At 47.4% G+C, this 17,119-nt stretch overlaps 1 protein-coding gene across 1 annotated transcript in view; it reads right to left on the bottom strand.

Moving 5' to 3' along the window:
* LOC144138000 (fatty acid synthase-like) overlaps positions 1-17,119 on the bottom strand; it is an 87,254-nt gene that overhangs the window by 47,135 nt on the left and 23,000 nt on the right. The window contains exons 6-10 of the mRNA XM_077670031.1: positions 16,304-16,537; positions 15,430-15,731; positions 11,868-12,254; positions 10,852-11,041; positions 36-265 (exon numbers count right to left, since the gene is read on the bottom strand). Of these exons, the coding sequence (XP_077526157.1) occupies positions 36-265; positions 10,852-11,041; positions 11,868-12,254; positions 15,430-15,731; positions 16,304-16,537 (1,343 nt within the window). The remainder of the gene's footprint in view (positions 1-35; positions 266-10,851; positions 11,042-11,867; positions 12,255-15,429; positions 15,732-16,303; positions 16,538-17,119) is intronic.

A 17,119-nucleotide genomic window follows, 5' to 3' on the forward strand; every position in this document is an offset into this window, starting at 1 on the left:
GAACGTTTATCCAACACTTCGCATCTCTTGCCTACCGTTTCAAGGGCCGCTTGGAGCGCAGGACCGACGGCTCGCACGTGGGGCGAGTGGAAGGGGACGTGCACGTTGCTCAGCAAGCGGACGAACACGCCGTCGTTCTCCAGCTCCCTGAAGAACCTGGCCACAGCGTCAGCATCACCGGACACGGTTACGGAGTCGTCCGCGTTGTGACACGCTGGGAACACGCCATCAGGACAGCGCTTTGCTGTTTCTTCCCATGTAAGACCTGAAATATCCCAGAATGTCCCGGACAGAGCAAGCGCTTACATACAGACGTGAAAGGAGATTCAGTCGCTCTTATTGCTTAGTACACCATGGGGCGCATTACCCGAAGGTATGGGTTGAAATCGCGCGCGCTTTTCAACATTTGCGATTATTTTGTTCAATGTTCCTCGCAGGTACAAGAGGAGAGCAAAAAAAATTGACCATCTTCCCGTAGGGGAACCCTGAGTAGTATGCGAAGCAGCCATGGGGTGGACTCGAGTTCCCATTAGTTTTCAGTTAGATCGCGGCGTTGCGGGAGGAGAATGAGGGGAGCGGAGCGCGCGCGCGCGTCATTTATACCGCGGAGCTACAGTGGCGCCCCCAGCGGTGTATGCAGCGGCTACCGTCACGTCTCTAACCCTAAGCTGCTTCGCATTATCGCGCGTGGAGCCGTAGCTGTGCCATTCGTTGCGCTATCCCGGAGAGGAGAGGAGCTTCGGAGAGGAAAGGAGGAATGCCGGAGAGGAGAGGAGCATCGTAAAGGAGAGGAGGAATACCTCGCATACTACTCAGGGTTCCCCTACGGAACGATGACGACGCTGGTTGAACGCCAAGCTATCTCATGATGGATTCTTTGGTTGGCCAATCCCTAGGGGCATCCTGCCACAATCAACAGCGGTGCCTGGCCAGGCATGCGCAGTGGGGGTGTGGACGCCGCACAACTGCGCCCACATAACGGCGGAGAGAACAGGCTCGACCATAAGCTGCTCCGCATCTAAAATTCGTCCATGCACTCCGTACAGACGGTTAATCAGCGAAGCATGTAAAGTGCGGCCGGTGAATGCCCGCGTGCTACGCCTTATAGTTTGCAGCACCTATCATGACCATCGCCAGCGCGCCATCATCATCATTAACCACCGTGCAGGTCTCCTGAAAGGCCAGGCCGCGAGCACTGTATAAATCAGGCTTCCATTGCGGCAAGACTCTGGCGCCGTCTCTCTTTTGCCTGGCATGCGCTCTACAACTGGTGACACCCGTACGCGCGCTGATTACTGTTTCGCATCACCTAACAGTGGTAGAGCACATGCCAGACAACAGACAGACGGCACCAGACCTCAATGGAGGACTGATTTTTTAAAGCGAAGTTTTAGTGTCCTGACTGATGCCGTCGTACGCCATTACGCCCTGCAGGAAAGCCAACTTTCTCTGGCCGTGATGATGAATGATAGTAGGTGAAGTAGAAGAAAAATTACACTATCTTCCCACGTGGGAACCCTGAGGGGATGCAAAGCCGCGGAGTAGTAGCGTGTTAATTGGTTGTTAGAGTAAAGACACGTGTAGTAGCCTATTAAATGTATTCTTTATTTATCGAGTAGTGGGGAACATTTTGCGGCTTCTCGTTCTCGAAGCGAGGAATACGCTGTTCGACTCATGCGTTTCGAAGCGTTGTCACGTTGCCGAACGCCATCTGGATCAGCAACTCGGCGCTGGCGTTCCAAAGCGGCTTCTCGTTCTCGAAGCGAGGAATCCGCTGCTCGAACCTGCCGTTTACGTTCGGCATCGCGAGCTCTCCTCTGTGCAGGCTTGTCTTCGGAGGTGCTCGCGCTTCTGACAGTGTGCTGGCTGGCGCTAGTTGAAGGTGTGCCAGCCAGTTCGCTGACGGAATTGTTGGCGTCCATTTGCAGTCATCGGACGGTGCAGTACCGAAGAAGCAACTGAGCGGAGCGCGGACGGGTTTATTTGCAGAGCAGAGGGAGTGGAGAGGCGGAGCAGCGCGCATGCGCGTGATTGGACAGCTGGTGTGCAGAGGGGAGTGGGGGAGCAGCACGCGCTAGCGCACAGGTGGTGTGAAGAGGAGGGGGGGAGAGAGCGGCATTATCACAGCTGTTGTGGAGAGGAGGAGAGGTGCGGACGCCGGACGACGGAGGGTCGACTAAGAGATGCTTTGCATCTAAAAGATGTTTCCCATGGCGGGAATCGAGCCGGGGTCGCTGGCGCTCCGAAGCCGGCGTCTATCCCATTTCTCCATTTCGACATGGTCGAAGCGAACGCCAAGCGGCAGGTACGGATTTGCGCCGTACACCCCAAAACCAAAACGTTAGGCCAACGGAGTGCACACCTGAGAGTTGCCGTGGGTATTCTTGAAAGTGACACGTGCCTCCGGAGTAGACATACTCGCAGTGTGGGACTGGCCAACGAAGGAATCCACCACGAGAAAGCTTCGCGTTCAACCGTCGTCGTCGTTAGACTGAGGGGTGCATAATTTTTCAGTGCGCGTGGAGTGGTGTCGCAGGAGACAAGCTCAGTGATTTAGGATGATGTTAGCGCACAACCACTGGTGATGATAGGTGCTGCAGCTGTGATGATGATGATTGTGCTGCTACAGTTTCATTATTCTTTTTCAATATGGGCAACGCGGCTGTGGCATTTTCTTTCGAGCCGGTTCCTGCTTGCGGCATCGCTTATTCTAAGCTGCCTGCTCCTTCGCCCTCTCATTTAGAACTAACGGGCGGCCAGTTTGTTGCCATTGGCACGTTGATGCTGCTGGTCCTTGACGGCTGGTTGCCCCGGCTCCCCGTTATCGCTTGATCTGCGCTCTCGCAGTGGCTCGCTGCGTCCGCGCTCAGCAGCCACCTCCTGTCCCCTTATTCTTAATTTTTTTTCCAACGTTCGTTTTTACCCATGCTTATCAGTTCTCGCCGGAGGAGTTTTGTGTGTATACAGGTCCGCGATAATTTACTTTCGCATCGCCGTTTAAAATTCTTCTTTAAAAAGGTTGAAAGAGAGGCTTGACATAAACTTTCTCCACCCCCGCTACATTTCAATACATACAACGGGTAACCGAATAAAGTTGAGAACTTTCCGGACGCAATATCACAAAAGAAGCAACCGTAGATAATCGGAAATAAAGCATAAACGGAACGCCAAAAATTATGGGAACATGGGGCACGCATAAACAGAAAACGCACACATGGTATTCGTTTATCATCATCATTGTCATCATAATCATCATCAGCCTGGTTGTGTCCACTGCAGGACGAAAGCCTCTCCCGAAGATCTCCAGCCACGCCTATCGAGTGCGAGTTGAGTCAGTGTTTTCCCCCCGAATTTTCACACCTCGTCTCGCCCTCTTGTCCTCAGCCGACCGCTATTCCATTTGCGGTTTATTGGAAGCCAATCTGTTGAACGGATGGTCCACCTGTTGTCCGTCATACGCATTATGTGACCAGCCCATGCCCATTTCCTTCGCTTAATGTGAACTAGAATGTACATCACCCTAGTCTGTTCCCTAATCCCCATGGTATTCATTACAAATATATGTGTCCTGTCGGTAAGACCTACCCTATGACGGGAGTACTGTCTACCTACTAAGAAATGAACATAGCTTCTACATACATCCTATGTTTGCAGTGATAAAATCACCACATACCGCCCAGACCAAATAACGAAAAATATCAATCACAAACAGGAGTATGGATCAGCGTCCATAAGAAAAGAGCAAGAAAACAAACACAGCAACAAAAGAATATTATGACCTATGCGATGTCAAGAACGGGTCCCTCAATTGTCTTTTTTCCAGACGAAAATATGGATGATTTGTTTTAAATAAAAACTTCCGATGCTAGGAAATTGGTGTCTCACAGTCTACAAAGCATAATTGCTTTTTATGTACGCGCCGTCCAGTGTTCTCGATTTCATGGGCTGTAGCCTCTTCGTACGATTTAATTTAGCCTAATCCAAGTTTTTTACCGTGAGCTACAATGACCGAGATTAAGCAGTGTGGTGTGGTTCCTGGAGAGCCGCGCTGCGCATTCGCGAGGAGCAGTGACGTTTTACGGCGCACAACTGGCGCGCCGGAGCCGCCGCCACGACTGGATTGGATTGGATTAAATTGGATTGTATTGGATTGCAAATCGTCTTAGCAGCAGTAAGCATGGTAATCATCTAATCCCAGACTACCAGGAAACCTAAGAATAATCAGCTAAACCTTAGCTCACTCTGCGTATATCCTAGCAAAGCCGAGCTAAGCTACTGCTAATTTTTTCAACAAGTGTAAAATCGTTTAATAACATTAGATATTAGTAATACCGTCAACTATCGATAATTCAAGGTCGTCTATGGGAATATTCAGTTATTTAGAAATGAAGTGCTGGTCTCCGCAACTTTGCGTTCAATCCGATGGAAGAATTTTCTCGATAATTCGATGCTAAAACGCATTACATCAGTTTTTTGAAGTTATTTTAAATTAACAAGCATCGATGTGACCTTCCTTTGCCGAAGAAATCCACTATTTTCTAACGCAAGACCACTCCCGTGTGCCGCACGGATGTCAGCGCCATCGAAACTGACGCAGCGCGCAGTTGATAAAAGCGACAGGCCAGTTGAGACTCCCGCCAGCGAATCCATCTGTAATAAATTGAAAACAATTCCTGAAGCGACTCCTTAGAAAAAAGACGGGGAGGAACACTAGTTTAGCGAAGACGAAGGTGCAAAAACGAAATGTCATACCCCTCGGTAAACCAAGTGGACACTGCCCCGCTTATTTACCTGGAAACGTGCAGCCAATCAGGCAAGGACGAAAGATGCCAAAGGAAAGTATTAATGAAAAATTGCCCAGATAGTACGGAAGAAAGGAGTTCATCTTGAAGAGGAAGATGGAAGGCCGACAGGAGAGAGATTCCGACAGGAGTGGCACCGAGGGACAAGGTTCCGGGAGAAGCAAGGGGTGACGCAGTGTTATGACCGGGCTGCGGACCCGGCGCACCCAAGCCCGGACCTCGGGGCTAATTAGCGCGTTCGTCGGTATCGGCTCCCCCAACGTGTCAATCTGCATTGATTACAGCAGTCAATCAACCCTGCGAGAGCCATGCCCCTTAAAAACCTCGGAGTGATTTCCGCGCAAACGAGCAGGCCAGGCCGAGCACGCGACTCCCAGAATGACCCGTGTGGAGGCACGGGCGATTCTGATGAAGCAGCAGAGACGACTTCGGAAGCGCAGGCTATGAAATCTGTAATCGGTGAGCCTCTTTAGTCAAGCCCCCTAGGCGCGTGTCGGTCTTGAAAAAATAGGTCTTTTCGTACCAGCGGCACCATCACCTCCACTCCCTCGTGGTCACGTGGGCAAGAAACCAGAACGGCTTCGCGCGATGGCGGTGCCGACGTGCGCGAGACTGTAGGTCCGTGATTGGACCAAACATTTGGGAGTTGAATTCCCTATGAGAACTCTGGGGACTTTGGCTTGAACAAAAAGGCGGTGTTGCGAGTCGCCGAGTGTTGCTCTTTGGGTGGCTGTTGGGGTTGCTCTTGCAGTTGCAGTTGTTGTTGCCGTTTGAGCACAGCATCCAACTTTATACTTATCATGCAAATACGTGTATAAAGTTTTTTTCTTCTTCATCAGCAAGCATCGGACTCTTGATCAACGTCGCCAGTCACCAGTCACGCTACCAAGTTGGATTTCCGAACCCCGGAATCGCAACAACTGGTGGCAGCGGTGGGATCTGATCACGAAAGTCCCAACAGCGGCCAGAGCGCCGACGTCGCTACGCAAGCCTGGGCGGGAGCGGCTCAACAACATCGGATGCATTCTTCTATACGCTTCGTGAACCCACGCCTTTGCGGCCCCAGCAGCGACGGGCGAGTGTGTGGGACAGCAGCATTCAACCGTCGTGTTGTGCTACGGCGACGCCACAACGAAAACGCGCCCGAATCGGAACCCTGCTTCTTGTGGTTCCAAGCCACCACGTGAGATTCTGTCCAGAAGCCTCCGACACGTCAGCGCCCAGTTCTTAAAGGAGCCATGAAGAGAAAACACAAGTTTGGTTCATTCAAAAGATTGTCTCGTTAGAATCATACTGACACCACTTTTAACGTAAACTTCGCTCAACTAAGCTACATAATTAGGAAAAACGGGAATGGTCATGCGACCCACCAGCTCATTTCCCGCAACAGAACCTGTGATGTCACATGGGCTAAGCTCTGCGATTGGCGGAGGCTGGCAGAAGCAGACGCAAATTAGGTAGAGCTTACAAACTAGACGAACGAGCGATTTGCGCTTAAATTTAGGGCACATTCTTTACAAAGCAATAGGAATGATGGGACAAACAGTGGAAGTTACGAAAGCACATGTAAACATAGAAGTACTGATGCGTTCTGCTGTTCGTACTGCGCACAGCATGCTTTGGTTTAGCTGCACAGCACTATGGGGCTTGGGGTTGTCTCAGACGACACTGGCCGATTGACGCAAGCAACGGTGTCTTACGTGACCCCATTTGTCGAGCGAGCACTGTTTCAGGGAACGAATATTTTCTCCCAGAACAAAAACAAGCCAGGTTTAAATGCGGGCAAAAACAAACCAAACGCTTGCCACGGTATGGTGGTGCCATCTAGGTTACGGAACGTAAAGAAACGCGGGAACAAACCAACACCGCTACAGGGTGGAGACAACCTTTGAACGGTCCCGTGCCGCCGCAATTGGGCCAACGGGCTCAACGCGTTATTCTTTTCGTTTCCCACGAGACCTAGCAACGCGAAACAGACAATATGATTCAAACTTCTTCAGTAAACCGCGTTGCGGCGATAATTTTAGCGCGGTTTTGACACAATAACTTGCTTCGGCGGCGAGCGAGCAACCGAACATGGCGGCGCCAGCGTTACGTGTCTCTACCCTGTACGGCGGATGCGTGAATGAAGGTACTCTAGGCTGCAGAGCGGTCGGTTCCCGTGATGTCACTTGGGACCACGAAAACACACGATTGAGCGGGAAAATCAAAATTTTAACCTAAATTGTTTAATTTCTCAGTGAATAAAGCACCGTTTGTATCCGGACAAGCGCTGGGGGCACTATAAAACACGAAATCTTTCGAATAAAACACACTTGCATTTTCTCTTCATGGCTCCTTTAAGTACTCCTCGTACCTAATAGACTTTTGTCATAGGACACTGGAGATTTTTTGGCGGAAAGCTGTTAGGGGATATTGTACATAATTTAGAGTAGAGTGTTCGGTAGTTCGTTGTTAGTTTATTTGAATTTTCTTGCACACATATGTGGGATTTTGGGATAAATGTCTGTTTCTTTAAGCCTGCCACTGTTTCCCGTTTCCTTCTTTGCAGCTTGAGACGCGTGAGGGCATATCTCTCTTAAGAGGTTCTACATCTTTCTTGCTGCGCACAGCACTGTGTAAGCGGAGTGTGGGGTAGAAGCTTGAGGTTTCCATTTTAGAGAGAAGTCTCAACTATCATGGCTACTCATGCCGTGCGCTCGACTTGGTGAAGAAAGTCGAGATTCTGAACGGACTTACGTAGGACTCGCATTCCGGACTACTAACATCAGTTATTTTACTTTTTGTATAACTGAAAACTAAGTTAATTCGAAGTTTCTTGCGGTGACTTATTTATATCGGTGTTCTGCATCATTGAAAATCGGCGCGGAAAAAAGCACAGCAAAAAAAGAAACTAGACGAAACAGCGCTGTACTGTTTACTTCTCGTTCCTTACTTTGTGCTGTGCTTTTTTTCCGCGCAGATTTTCAATGATGAACGTCCACCAACTCGCCCAAATCACAGTCCTCTTGATCAGTGTTCTGCACGCAGTATTCTAAGGGTTGGAATTAAATTTTTATCTTAACAGGAGAATTTTAAAAAAATTCAATAACGAAGAGTTCAAAAGAAAATTCAATAACGAAGAGTTCAAACCTTCTAAAAAAAGTGTTCAAACCGGTATTTTTTGTATACTAATGTTAGGGCTGGTTTCTCGGACAAGAAAACAGTGATCCAAACAAGATAGGACCAAAGATTTGCGTAAGAGTAGCAGGATGTTTCTGGGAGCTACCCTTTTCGCCTGTAAAATACATCAATAATTGATGCAAGACTCAGCGATACAAAGCTTACACGCTTCCCCAACATCATATTACTTGTGAAAATTCTGCGCAGCGCTTTGAACTGATTTGCAAATTCCTTCTCTATAGTACCCACAATACGCTTTCAGGATGGTGTGAATGCTAACTCTTTTTCATGGGATATTATTACTTTGGCTTTGGAAACAATAATTACTAATTCAGCATAGGCCTTAATTTAAGGATTATGGGCAGTATACAACTCGCTATAATACCAATCTCAAGGCACGTTTTTTGTATAATGAACGATGTGCTGTATCACCGGCTCATGCTGTATCACTTTTCAGCAGAATAAATCTCTACACTCTCGTTTGCATACGGTTAAACAAAAACTGTCTGAACACAATGCCCTGGCGTACTCCATTTCGTTTCTGCAAAAGTGCTGACGCATCCCACATGTTAACAAACTGAAATTATTAGGATGGAAAGGGTCTGATTAATTTTAAGGATTGGATCATACTGCCTAACCTATTAGTTCCTCGAATAGGAGTTTCGTCTTAATAAACCAAAAGTTTCTTGAAGTCTATACGTAATCCCAGTGCCAACTTTTTTTCTTTGCTACCTAATATGTATTCCTTTTGTCGAGGACAACTATTTGTGTGGGCCAATGAGGTCATCATGTGTACAAAAAAGTCAGAGACATGCAAAAAGGTTGTGTTGAAACTACAGAAAATTTAATGGTGTGACAAATACTGTACAAATCTAAAGCTGGTGGTACTCGCCGTCTTAGCTTTCTCTGTGCAACTGTAGGCGCGTCACGAAACCCAAAACCTTTGCAGCATCTCGACATTTTTATTAAGGGCGCCAAAAGATATAAACAAAGATATTTGCAACAGCAGTGATTGCTAACTAAGCTCTAAAGTTTTTCAGATGATATGCATTTTAGGCTTGAGCGGTGACGCACCAGAGCCAATACCTAATTCATTAAAGTCCTTCAGCGCTTTACAAGGGATACTTCGCTCGAGCTGAAATGTCGCAGGTAGATGCCCTTCTAATTTCTATGTGTTACAGCACCAATATCAGCAACAGCGTGCACGTGGTTTTTCCCAGTTAAATAAAACTAGCTTCGTCGCGGCTACCTCTTGTGAAGACACTGGTGGTGCCCTCTACCGGAAAACATTGGAACTACCTAGCGCCCCTGCCTAGTGCTCGTCGCAGGTTACAGGGGGAAAGGGATCGTTGGGTTAAGGTGGGGGATAAGGTGCAGAAATGCTACATGATCTGCAGATTAGGAGAGAAATAAAGACGGGTGAATGCGATGAACCACGAGCGAACGCGGAGGCCATCTGTATGCAGTATTCACCACGTGCGTCCTATCACGTTGTCCAGACTGACGTGAGCATGGGAAAAATGTCACGGGCAAGAAAGATGTGGTCAAAATGGGCACTCTTTCGTTTTGTTAAGTTCTTTGACAATTCCTGAATTGTATTACACTTATCCAGGTCTGTTGCACAGGCCACCCCTTAAGCTCGACAAATCTTAAAGCTTTTTTCTCTAGTCAGCCCTTCATTATTTTGTTATGATTGCTGGCATGACTACAGCTTTTGACGCATTTTTTAACAAACTTTTAAATAGGCTTTAAATTTTAAAAATTATCAACAACTCTTTCGTGTACTCAAAAAAGTTGGTCAAGCTAGGAAAGGATGGTCATTCACCAGAACAAAATTATAATCCTTGATTGTGGATTAAGGAAAAAAATAGTGTGGCCTACCACTTCAAGCTGACCAGCTCCAGTGTGGCGGTACGGCACCACTGCAAGGTAGGCGGTGTGGCTCCAAGATATTCCTCCATGCGACCCTGTCATACCAACGCTTCCACGTTATTGACATTGTCATAGGAGCCTTGCCCTGCTTTCACACTTTGCTAAAAAGCACCGTAGAGCTTTTTAGTGTTTGGGATGTCGGTGACCAAAACTACTCCCCGCTTCCAAAGAAAATACTTTCACGCTTTGTGCTCCATCCTAAATGACGTCTGGAAGACCTTTCTCAAGCGTCCGCCCGGTGAAAAGTGACCATCCGCGTAATCTTCCTAGAAATGCGGGCACAGCCAGGGCTCTCCTTTCTTCCAGTGCTTACTTGCTCTATCAGTGACTCGCCGTGGCGTACAGTGTCACTGCCTCGAGGCTCAGTAAGGATGGGAATGACCTGCGTCTTTGACAAGGAGTACAAGCAGTCTTATCTGTGACAGTGATGGCAAACAATGTTGAATGAAATGCCGACTGCTGCAAAGCGAAATTCGAGAATTACGCGATCAAAAGTGATATACAGCGAGGCCGAAAGCTATAGCAAAGAATGGACAGATGAGAGGGGCAGGCAAAGCTTAAATAAAGGAGAGAGAATTCTAGTCAAACCAAAGTAAAACAGAGTGCAAAAACGCCGCTGACGAGCCTGATGTTGGGCCTTGTTAACCCCGGTGAACGTCTAGATAATGGGCATGCGTGTCGAACTCAGCGTGCTTGGGTAGGGTCTCACCACCCACAATTTCACTGTGCTCACTGCAACTAAACACAGCACCTTAAGCCAAATACGTTTCTGTGCCATGACAGGTGTATTTGAGCCGTGCACCAGCCTGTACTTTTCAGTGCTCAACCGCCAACGTCCGTAAGCACGCATACACGAAGCAGGAAGCACACAAGCATGTGTTGGCATGGCTAACCGGGAAGCATCGGGACTAATTTGTCAACACTTGTAAGTATCGAACCAGGGATGTGCGCTCACCAACAGCCGCCATGGCTCCCTTGGGAAGGTTCCCCTCGTCCACACAGCGACCTCGCCAGTATGTAGACAGCAGAGTCTGCTCCATGCTTAAGCACCCATCAGCGTATCCGCAGACAACTTCACCCGCTGAGTGCCCCACAAAGCCGTCCGGCTCGATGCCCAACTCACGAAGCGTGTCTACGAGCGCCACCTGTCACATAACAGTAGAAATGCAGACCAAACGATCTCATAATAATAATTCGAACAGAATAGCTCCGTCATTGTGAGAAAAAGAGGTATTGGTGATGTTTAGTAAAGAAAATGTCTCCCGCTGTGCGGAGTAAAAAATGCATTGATACTAAAAATAATATGCGTGTTTGCTCACATCGTTGCCAAAGTCGTCTAAAGACGATGATATTCTGCCGTCCCTGCCATGCCAATTCCTCGTTTTTTGACCCACTCTTCACACGCTTCTTGTCCCGTCTCGTTCCTACCCTGGCTAAGACGGTGGACGTTTGCTCAAGCCAATTCAAATTTCCCGCGTTCGACTGGTCGCGCGCTATGATGTACTAGAACATTTCTTTACTGTTCGACTTCTTGTAACGCCGCCATGCGGTCGGTGTACGCGCGCGAGTGTTTTTTGTGTTTCGTACCCCGAACATTGTTGCAGGCCATATTTTTTTTTTCAATTTTCTGTAGCGAAAATCAAGCAGCCACGTACTTTTAATTAAAAGAGCACTGCAGATACCTGTTACGTATTGACATTTCAGCTCAAATTTTCCTAACGTTTTGCCGATCGACTCCAACAAAAAGACCCCCAGCCACACAAGTAAGCCAATACAAGCCTTGCTTGAAAAGTCAAACACGGCAAACACCAACAAAAGCGACACAAATGAATGACAAAAAGCTAAAACCATCCCCGTATTCACGCTCTCTTCCGCTATGTCCAGTTTGATCAAACTAGGCCAACATAATACTCTGGGTAAGTTTTATATGCATACAACAAACATTCTGACGTGTACAAAATGTTGTCTTACCTGAACCGCTGCGACGGCGACAAACTGGGACAATGAAGTCTGGTGCTTGGCCAAGTCTTCTGTCAGCAGATCGACTAGGTTCACACCGACTCGCTTGAGGATATCGTGCGACTTGTAGATCGAGCGGGCAAACGCGTCGAACTGCATCATCTGCCGGCCCATCGCATTCCATTGGCATCCCATCCCGGCGAAGGCGAACCACAGCGGCCGCTTATCGAAAGGGGCCTGGTCGACCTCTTTGATGGCCTCTTTGCCGGAGCCATCCACAGGAACAATGGCGTATCCTCGGTAGCGGAACTGATCCACGCTGGGCTGGCCAACTCTGTTGAGCAGGGCATACCCGGAATCGGGGTAGGGTCCCTCGGCTTCCAAGTTGTTTAGGGTGCTCTGTGCACAAGAGAATCAGAAAACGGTGGCAAAAGTGAGTTTGCAGAGTCAGCTAACAGTAGTTTGTCAGAATACCTTATTCTTCGCACGGCTCATTTGCCTTCGAAAAGGAGTTCTGCACGTGCCCTTCGTACTCATTGAGCAGTAATTCAATAAATCAAGTGTTATATTCGGAAATTTGTTGAGATCTTTTTTCAGCATTAAACCGGATTTTGCACAGGTTTAGCATTTGCAAGTGGAAGCACCTTCGACCGCTTTGAGGTGGCTAATCAGGGCCGGTTTTTCCTCTAGCCCTGCTACCGCATTTGTCAGTGACAGCGACGGCTGGGCGCACCCTCCTCAATACCTAAATACTTAAGCGCACCCCTCACGCTCACAGGAACATAAGCTTCCCAAATCGTTTATACTGAAAAAGCTACGGGCCACACGTGGGGCTTGTAACAAATTCCTGTGCTTCTCTACAAGGATCCGCAAAGGTCTTCAAAGCTGGCTTACAGAACCAGAAAAAAAAGGAACCGGTGACAGGCTTCCAGGAGGCAGCGGAGCTGCTGGCTGCAAGGTGTTGAGATGGAATCGTGTGGGTTTGCAGGAGCGAGCCCACAGCTGTTTCCATCGTTGAGTTGCTCCAGCAGGTGATTGTAATTCTGCCGATTTTTTGTCTTGGTTATCGACTTTACGACCCACTTCTGGCTTCGCTTTTTTCCCTTCACTTTTGCTCTACAAATTGCAGTTTCAAGACTCATTGCTGTATGTGCTGGTTTTCGCAGCCTTCCTCGTAGATTTATTTGTACTGGTCTCATTTTAGTTACCTGCATTTGTTTTCGGGTGTGAGCGCATTTGCTTGAATATTGCGGGTTTTCCGGAACTCCGTTGGGACAACGTATTACCTCCAAAAATTATGCCAGAAGTCACGGCGCCGATTTGATGCGGAAGACTGAGTATTTTTTTAACTCCTCGATTAATTCAGTATCCAGGCCATGTTCCTCCTTTCGAATAAGGGCCAAGTGTGGGACTGGACATACCATTGTTCCATACTGAAGAGTCATATATGTCGCACAAACTAAATTAAACATTGTACAGGCTGGCCAGAATAACCGCGCGTGATTAGAGGTATTTCCTTGAGTGTGTTCTTGTCTTGTGTGCGTGCGTGCGTGTGTGTTGATTGATTGAATGTTTGCTTGATTATTTAATTGATAAGTAATTAATTGATTAATTAATTATTTATTTAATAATTGATCGATTTAGTTTATTTATTTATTTATTTATTTATTTATTTATTTATTTATTTATTTATTTATTTATTTATTTATTGTTCGGTTTAGCGCACCGATGCATAGCAGGCGATGACGCGCGCTGTAGTGGACGGCTTCGCATTAATTTCGACCACCTGGGGATCTTTAACGTGCGCCGAAATCTCTTGCCCACGGTCGTTGTCGCTTTTCGCCCGCACCAGAAAAGCGGCCGCCGCGGCCAGGAATCGAACCCGCATCCTCGTGCTCATCAGCGCAACGCCTTACCAACTGAGCCACCGCGGCAAGGGTGTGTTTGTGTGTGTGGACGGCATCAGCCCCTAATGGACAGGTTCATAATTACACCCGCGGAGCGCCTCTTTAAATGTCGTGCATACGCTCAGGGAAGAAACAGAGAAAACATTACGGATAATGTGGATTTCGAGCTCCGCGTAGACACATAGAGATATCCATAAAATTTGGAAAGGAAGGGTCTTTTACAGACCCTAACAGCATGAATTCATAAGGCCCAGCTGCCTGGTCCAGATACGTTAGAGAGAGAACCATCTCTGTCAGCCGAGATATGATGCGTGGCATGCTCCGACAGATGAAAGCAGTGACAATGGTGATGATAACGGTGTGCAGGCGGACGCATGGTTTTAATTATTTCCAGGGTCTTATTAAAACTTGTACCCTTTAGGTCTGTTGCCAAGGCAAAAAAGGTCTACCATATTTGAAAAACTTGAGCGTGTGATGCGGAATTATTCAAGCAAGGGTAAAACAAACGAATGAGTGCGAATACAGTGAATGAAAAGTGCCTTTCGGTCGAATCGGCATGTTACTACTGAAACACAAAAACAGTAACTAACAATCATGGACTATTGTGGTAAGATAGGGCATGACAATACTAATTTCCACTGCACAAATAAATTGTGCCAAATTCTTGAGCGGTCACGTCTCGTCCAATACGTCGTCTTCACATGAACTTTCTTTCCTGACGTCGCGGCGGTACTGGAGGCGGTAAAAGGACTACCCAAAGTACCTCCGCCCTTTCAACGCTCCGCGGAAAGGAAACACACTTCTACTATTAGGCCCAGCACAGTGGCTTTTTGCACAGGGTATCGTTGGACAGCTGTGTTATCAGGAGCCCTTGTCTCTCCTATATTCGCTCCACTTTGAATCGAAAGCGCTTGAAGTATATGTGCAAACGTAGCATGATGCTTCGACAAACAGCCCACACCAAACTCGAACATATGAATCAATTACAATTTTCAGGGATGGTAGCCATGGAGGCATCCCTAAATGACGGCGCATCACCTCGAGGCGTACTCAGAGCTTTCAGAACAGTCGCCAGACGTGGAGCCGTAAGCCTAGTAATGCTCATTCCACAATGCAAAATGCATGTGCAGCTTTCCCGCAGTCCTTACAACAGTGATTACTTTTTGGTTATTTAGCGAAATGCAAAATATTTTCGTGCAGCTAATATTGGAGGTTTGAACTTGCTTTGTCCACAGTCTCAAGTCTAGTACGTTGAGCGACCGAGCTCCAGAGCCATGGAAACTATCCCGTACAAATGCATGGGGTGAAAGGTTTGACAGCGAATTACACAAAAAATATGCAGTCTTGGAAAATTCTTTTGGAATTTTCATCTCCACGTTGACATCTTACTTTATACCAAACATAACTTTCCTGAAGTGATTTTGCTGGGTTACTGAGAGGTCTGAATTTCGAGCGAGAAATTTGGGGATGCAAGCACAGCATCAACGTTTCCCCTTCATTCGCACCCCTCTTGCCACCGGCCCAGCCTGTATCAGGTAATAGCACTCGCAAGTAAGCACACAATTCGCCCTTATAATTGAGGGGTCTGTAGAAAACTTTCACAAACGAGTAGTAAAAGCATTTATGTAGTAACACATTCGGAGTGGGAAAGAACTCAGCAGTATTACCTTCAGGGCGTCCTTGCTTCTTCCTGCCAGGAGAACAAGCCTCGGAAGCTCGGGCTTGTCACGGGGCAAACTGTCCACATGGGGGCCTTTGTTCGCTTCGAGAAGGACGTGAGCGTTGGTACCACCAAAGCCAAAGGAATTGATACCTATCGTATCTCCCGTAATAGCCATTGGTTTGTCAACAACCTCAATTCTGCCGTCATGCAACGCAGCAATATCGGGTCTGGCTTCGGTGAAATGCAGGTTGGCCGCGATGGTTCCCGTCTCGAAAGCTAGGATTGTTTTGGCCAAAGAGCAGATGCCTGTGGGTAAATGAGAATAAACGTTCGTCTTTCGTTATTTCAGTTGAGGCTGTACCTAGTGTCACTAGATAAGCTAGAAGGGTAGCGGCACTCAGGCACGCGAGTCAGCAACCGCCACCATATTGGTGTTTATCAGTGTTCCGAGGATGCCACTTCTACGGCCTCCCCAATAACTTCTACCGGGTCGTTTTTTAACCGCACTGCCGAAGATGCAGCAAAACGAAATCTTCGTCCGCAGTTCTACTGCTAAACGCGTTATCCGTTATTCTTGTTCGAATCTTCATCAGTCGCGCGCAGCCGCAGCACAGGGAGGAAAAGCTTTGTAGACCACAGTTTACCGACTGAAAATTCACAAGCGACAAAATGGCGGCGCCCATGAACCGTCACAGTGTAAACAAGTGTCACGTGATGTGAACTGACCAATGATCATGGCGGCGGCATGAAACAATAGGAGAAAAGAGCGCTGATTCTCTGTAACCTTATCTAGTGACACTAGCTGTACCTTTTGCCCTAATACAGGACTGGTAAGCGTGTGTTGGCTAAATCATAATCAACGTTGCCGTGCTACTTACCTGAAGCGGGTTCTGAGTGTCCCACGTTGCTCTTTACAGACCCAATATGGAGCACCCCCTTGCGTCGTGCGGGACAGAAGAAGTTGGTGATAGCGGTCGCCTCCGTGACGTCGCCTGCCCTTGTACCAGTGCCGTGTGCTTCGATGTAGCCTATATCGCAGGGGTCAATCTTGGCTTCCGAGTAGGCTTCCCGCAAAAGTTGCTCTTGCATTATGGGTGATGGTGAGCCGACTCCTTGAATGCAAAAAAAAAAAAACAGCAGGTAGACTGGCCATTGTGGCCTCTGCCCCCTTCTTATTGGTCTTGCGCTTCGCTACGCTCGTTAGCAATATTCGTTAGAAATTAGGTGACAATCTCCCGAGCTGAACAAAAAATAAATAGCCTAGAACAGTTTTGGGGATCCCCGGCTTTACAATTCCTTTTTTTATAGTGATTTACCAGTCGTCCTAGCATAGCGTTCCTTTCTTAGCCTTTACCTGAAATCTGTACAGTATTTGTACTGTATTTTCGGCCATTGCCTTGTAATTGTATTTTGTTGACTAGTCAGGACCATTGGGAACTTAACCGTTTCATGCTTATTCTACTCCGGCATTCCGCTGTATAATCGCTGCTTTCTTTAAAGGCTGTTTCCCAAAAAGCCCGCAGTAAGAAAGTAATTTTTACATAACTAGTTATTTATTATTTGATCAATATATAATTATTTATAATTAATTAAAATTCATTATATGTGGTTGCATGTGGTCTTCTTTTGTACGAAAACAGACCTTTATTTTCATTCTTAAGTCATTCATGCCCTTAACGTCTCAATATTGAAAA

Source organism: Haemaphysalis longicornis, unplaced genomic scaffold (assembly GCF_048455015.1).
Source record: "Haemaphysalis longicornis isolate Haplotype H1 unplaced genomic scaffold, Haemaphysalis longicornis Haplotype H1 scaffold_5, whole genome shotgun sequence".
Lineage (NCBI taxonomy): Eukaryota > Metazoa > Arthropoda > Arachnida > Ixodida > Ixodidae > Haemaphysalis > Haemaphysalis longicornis.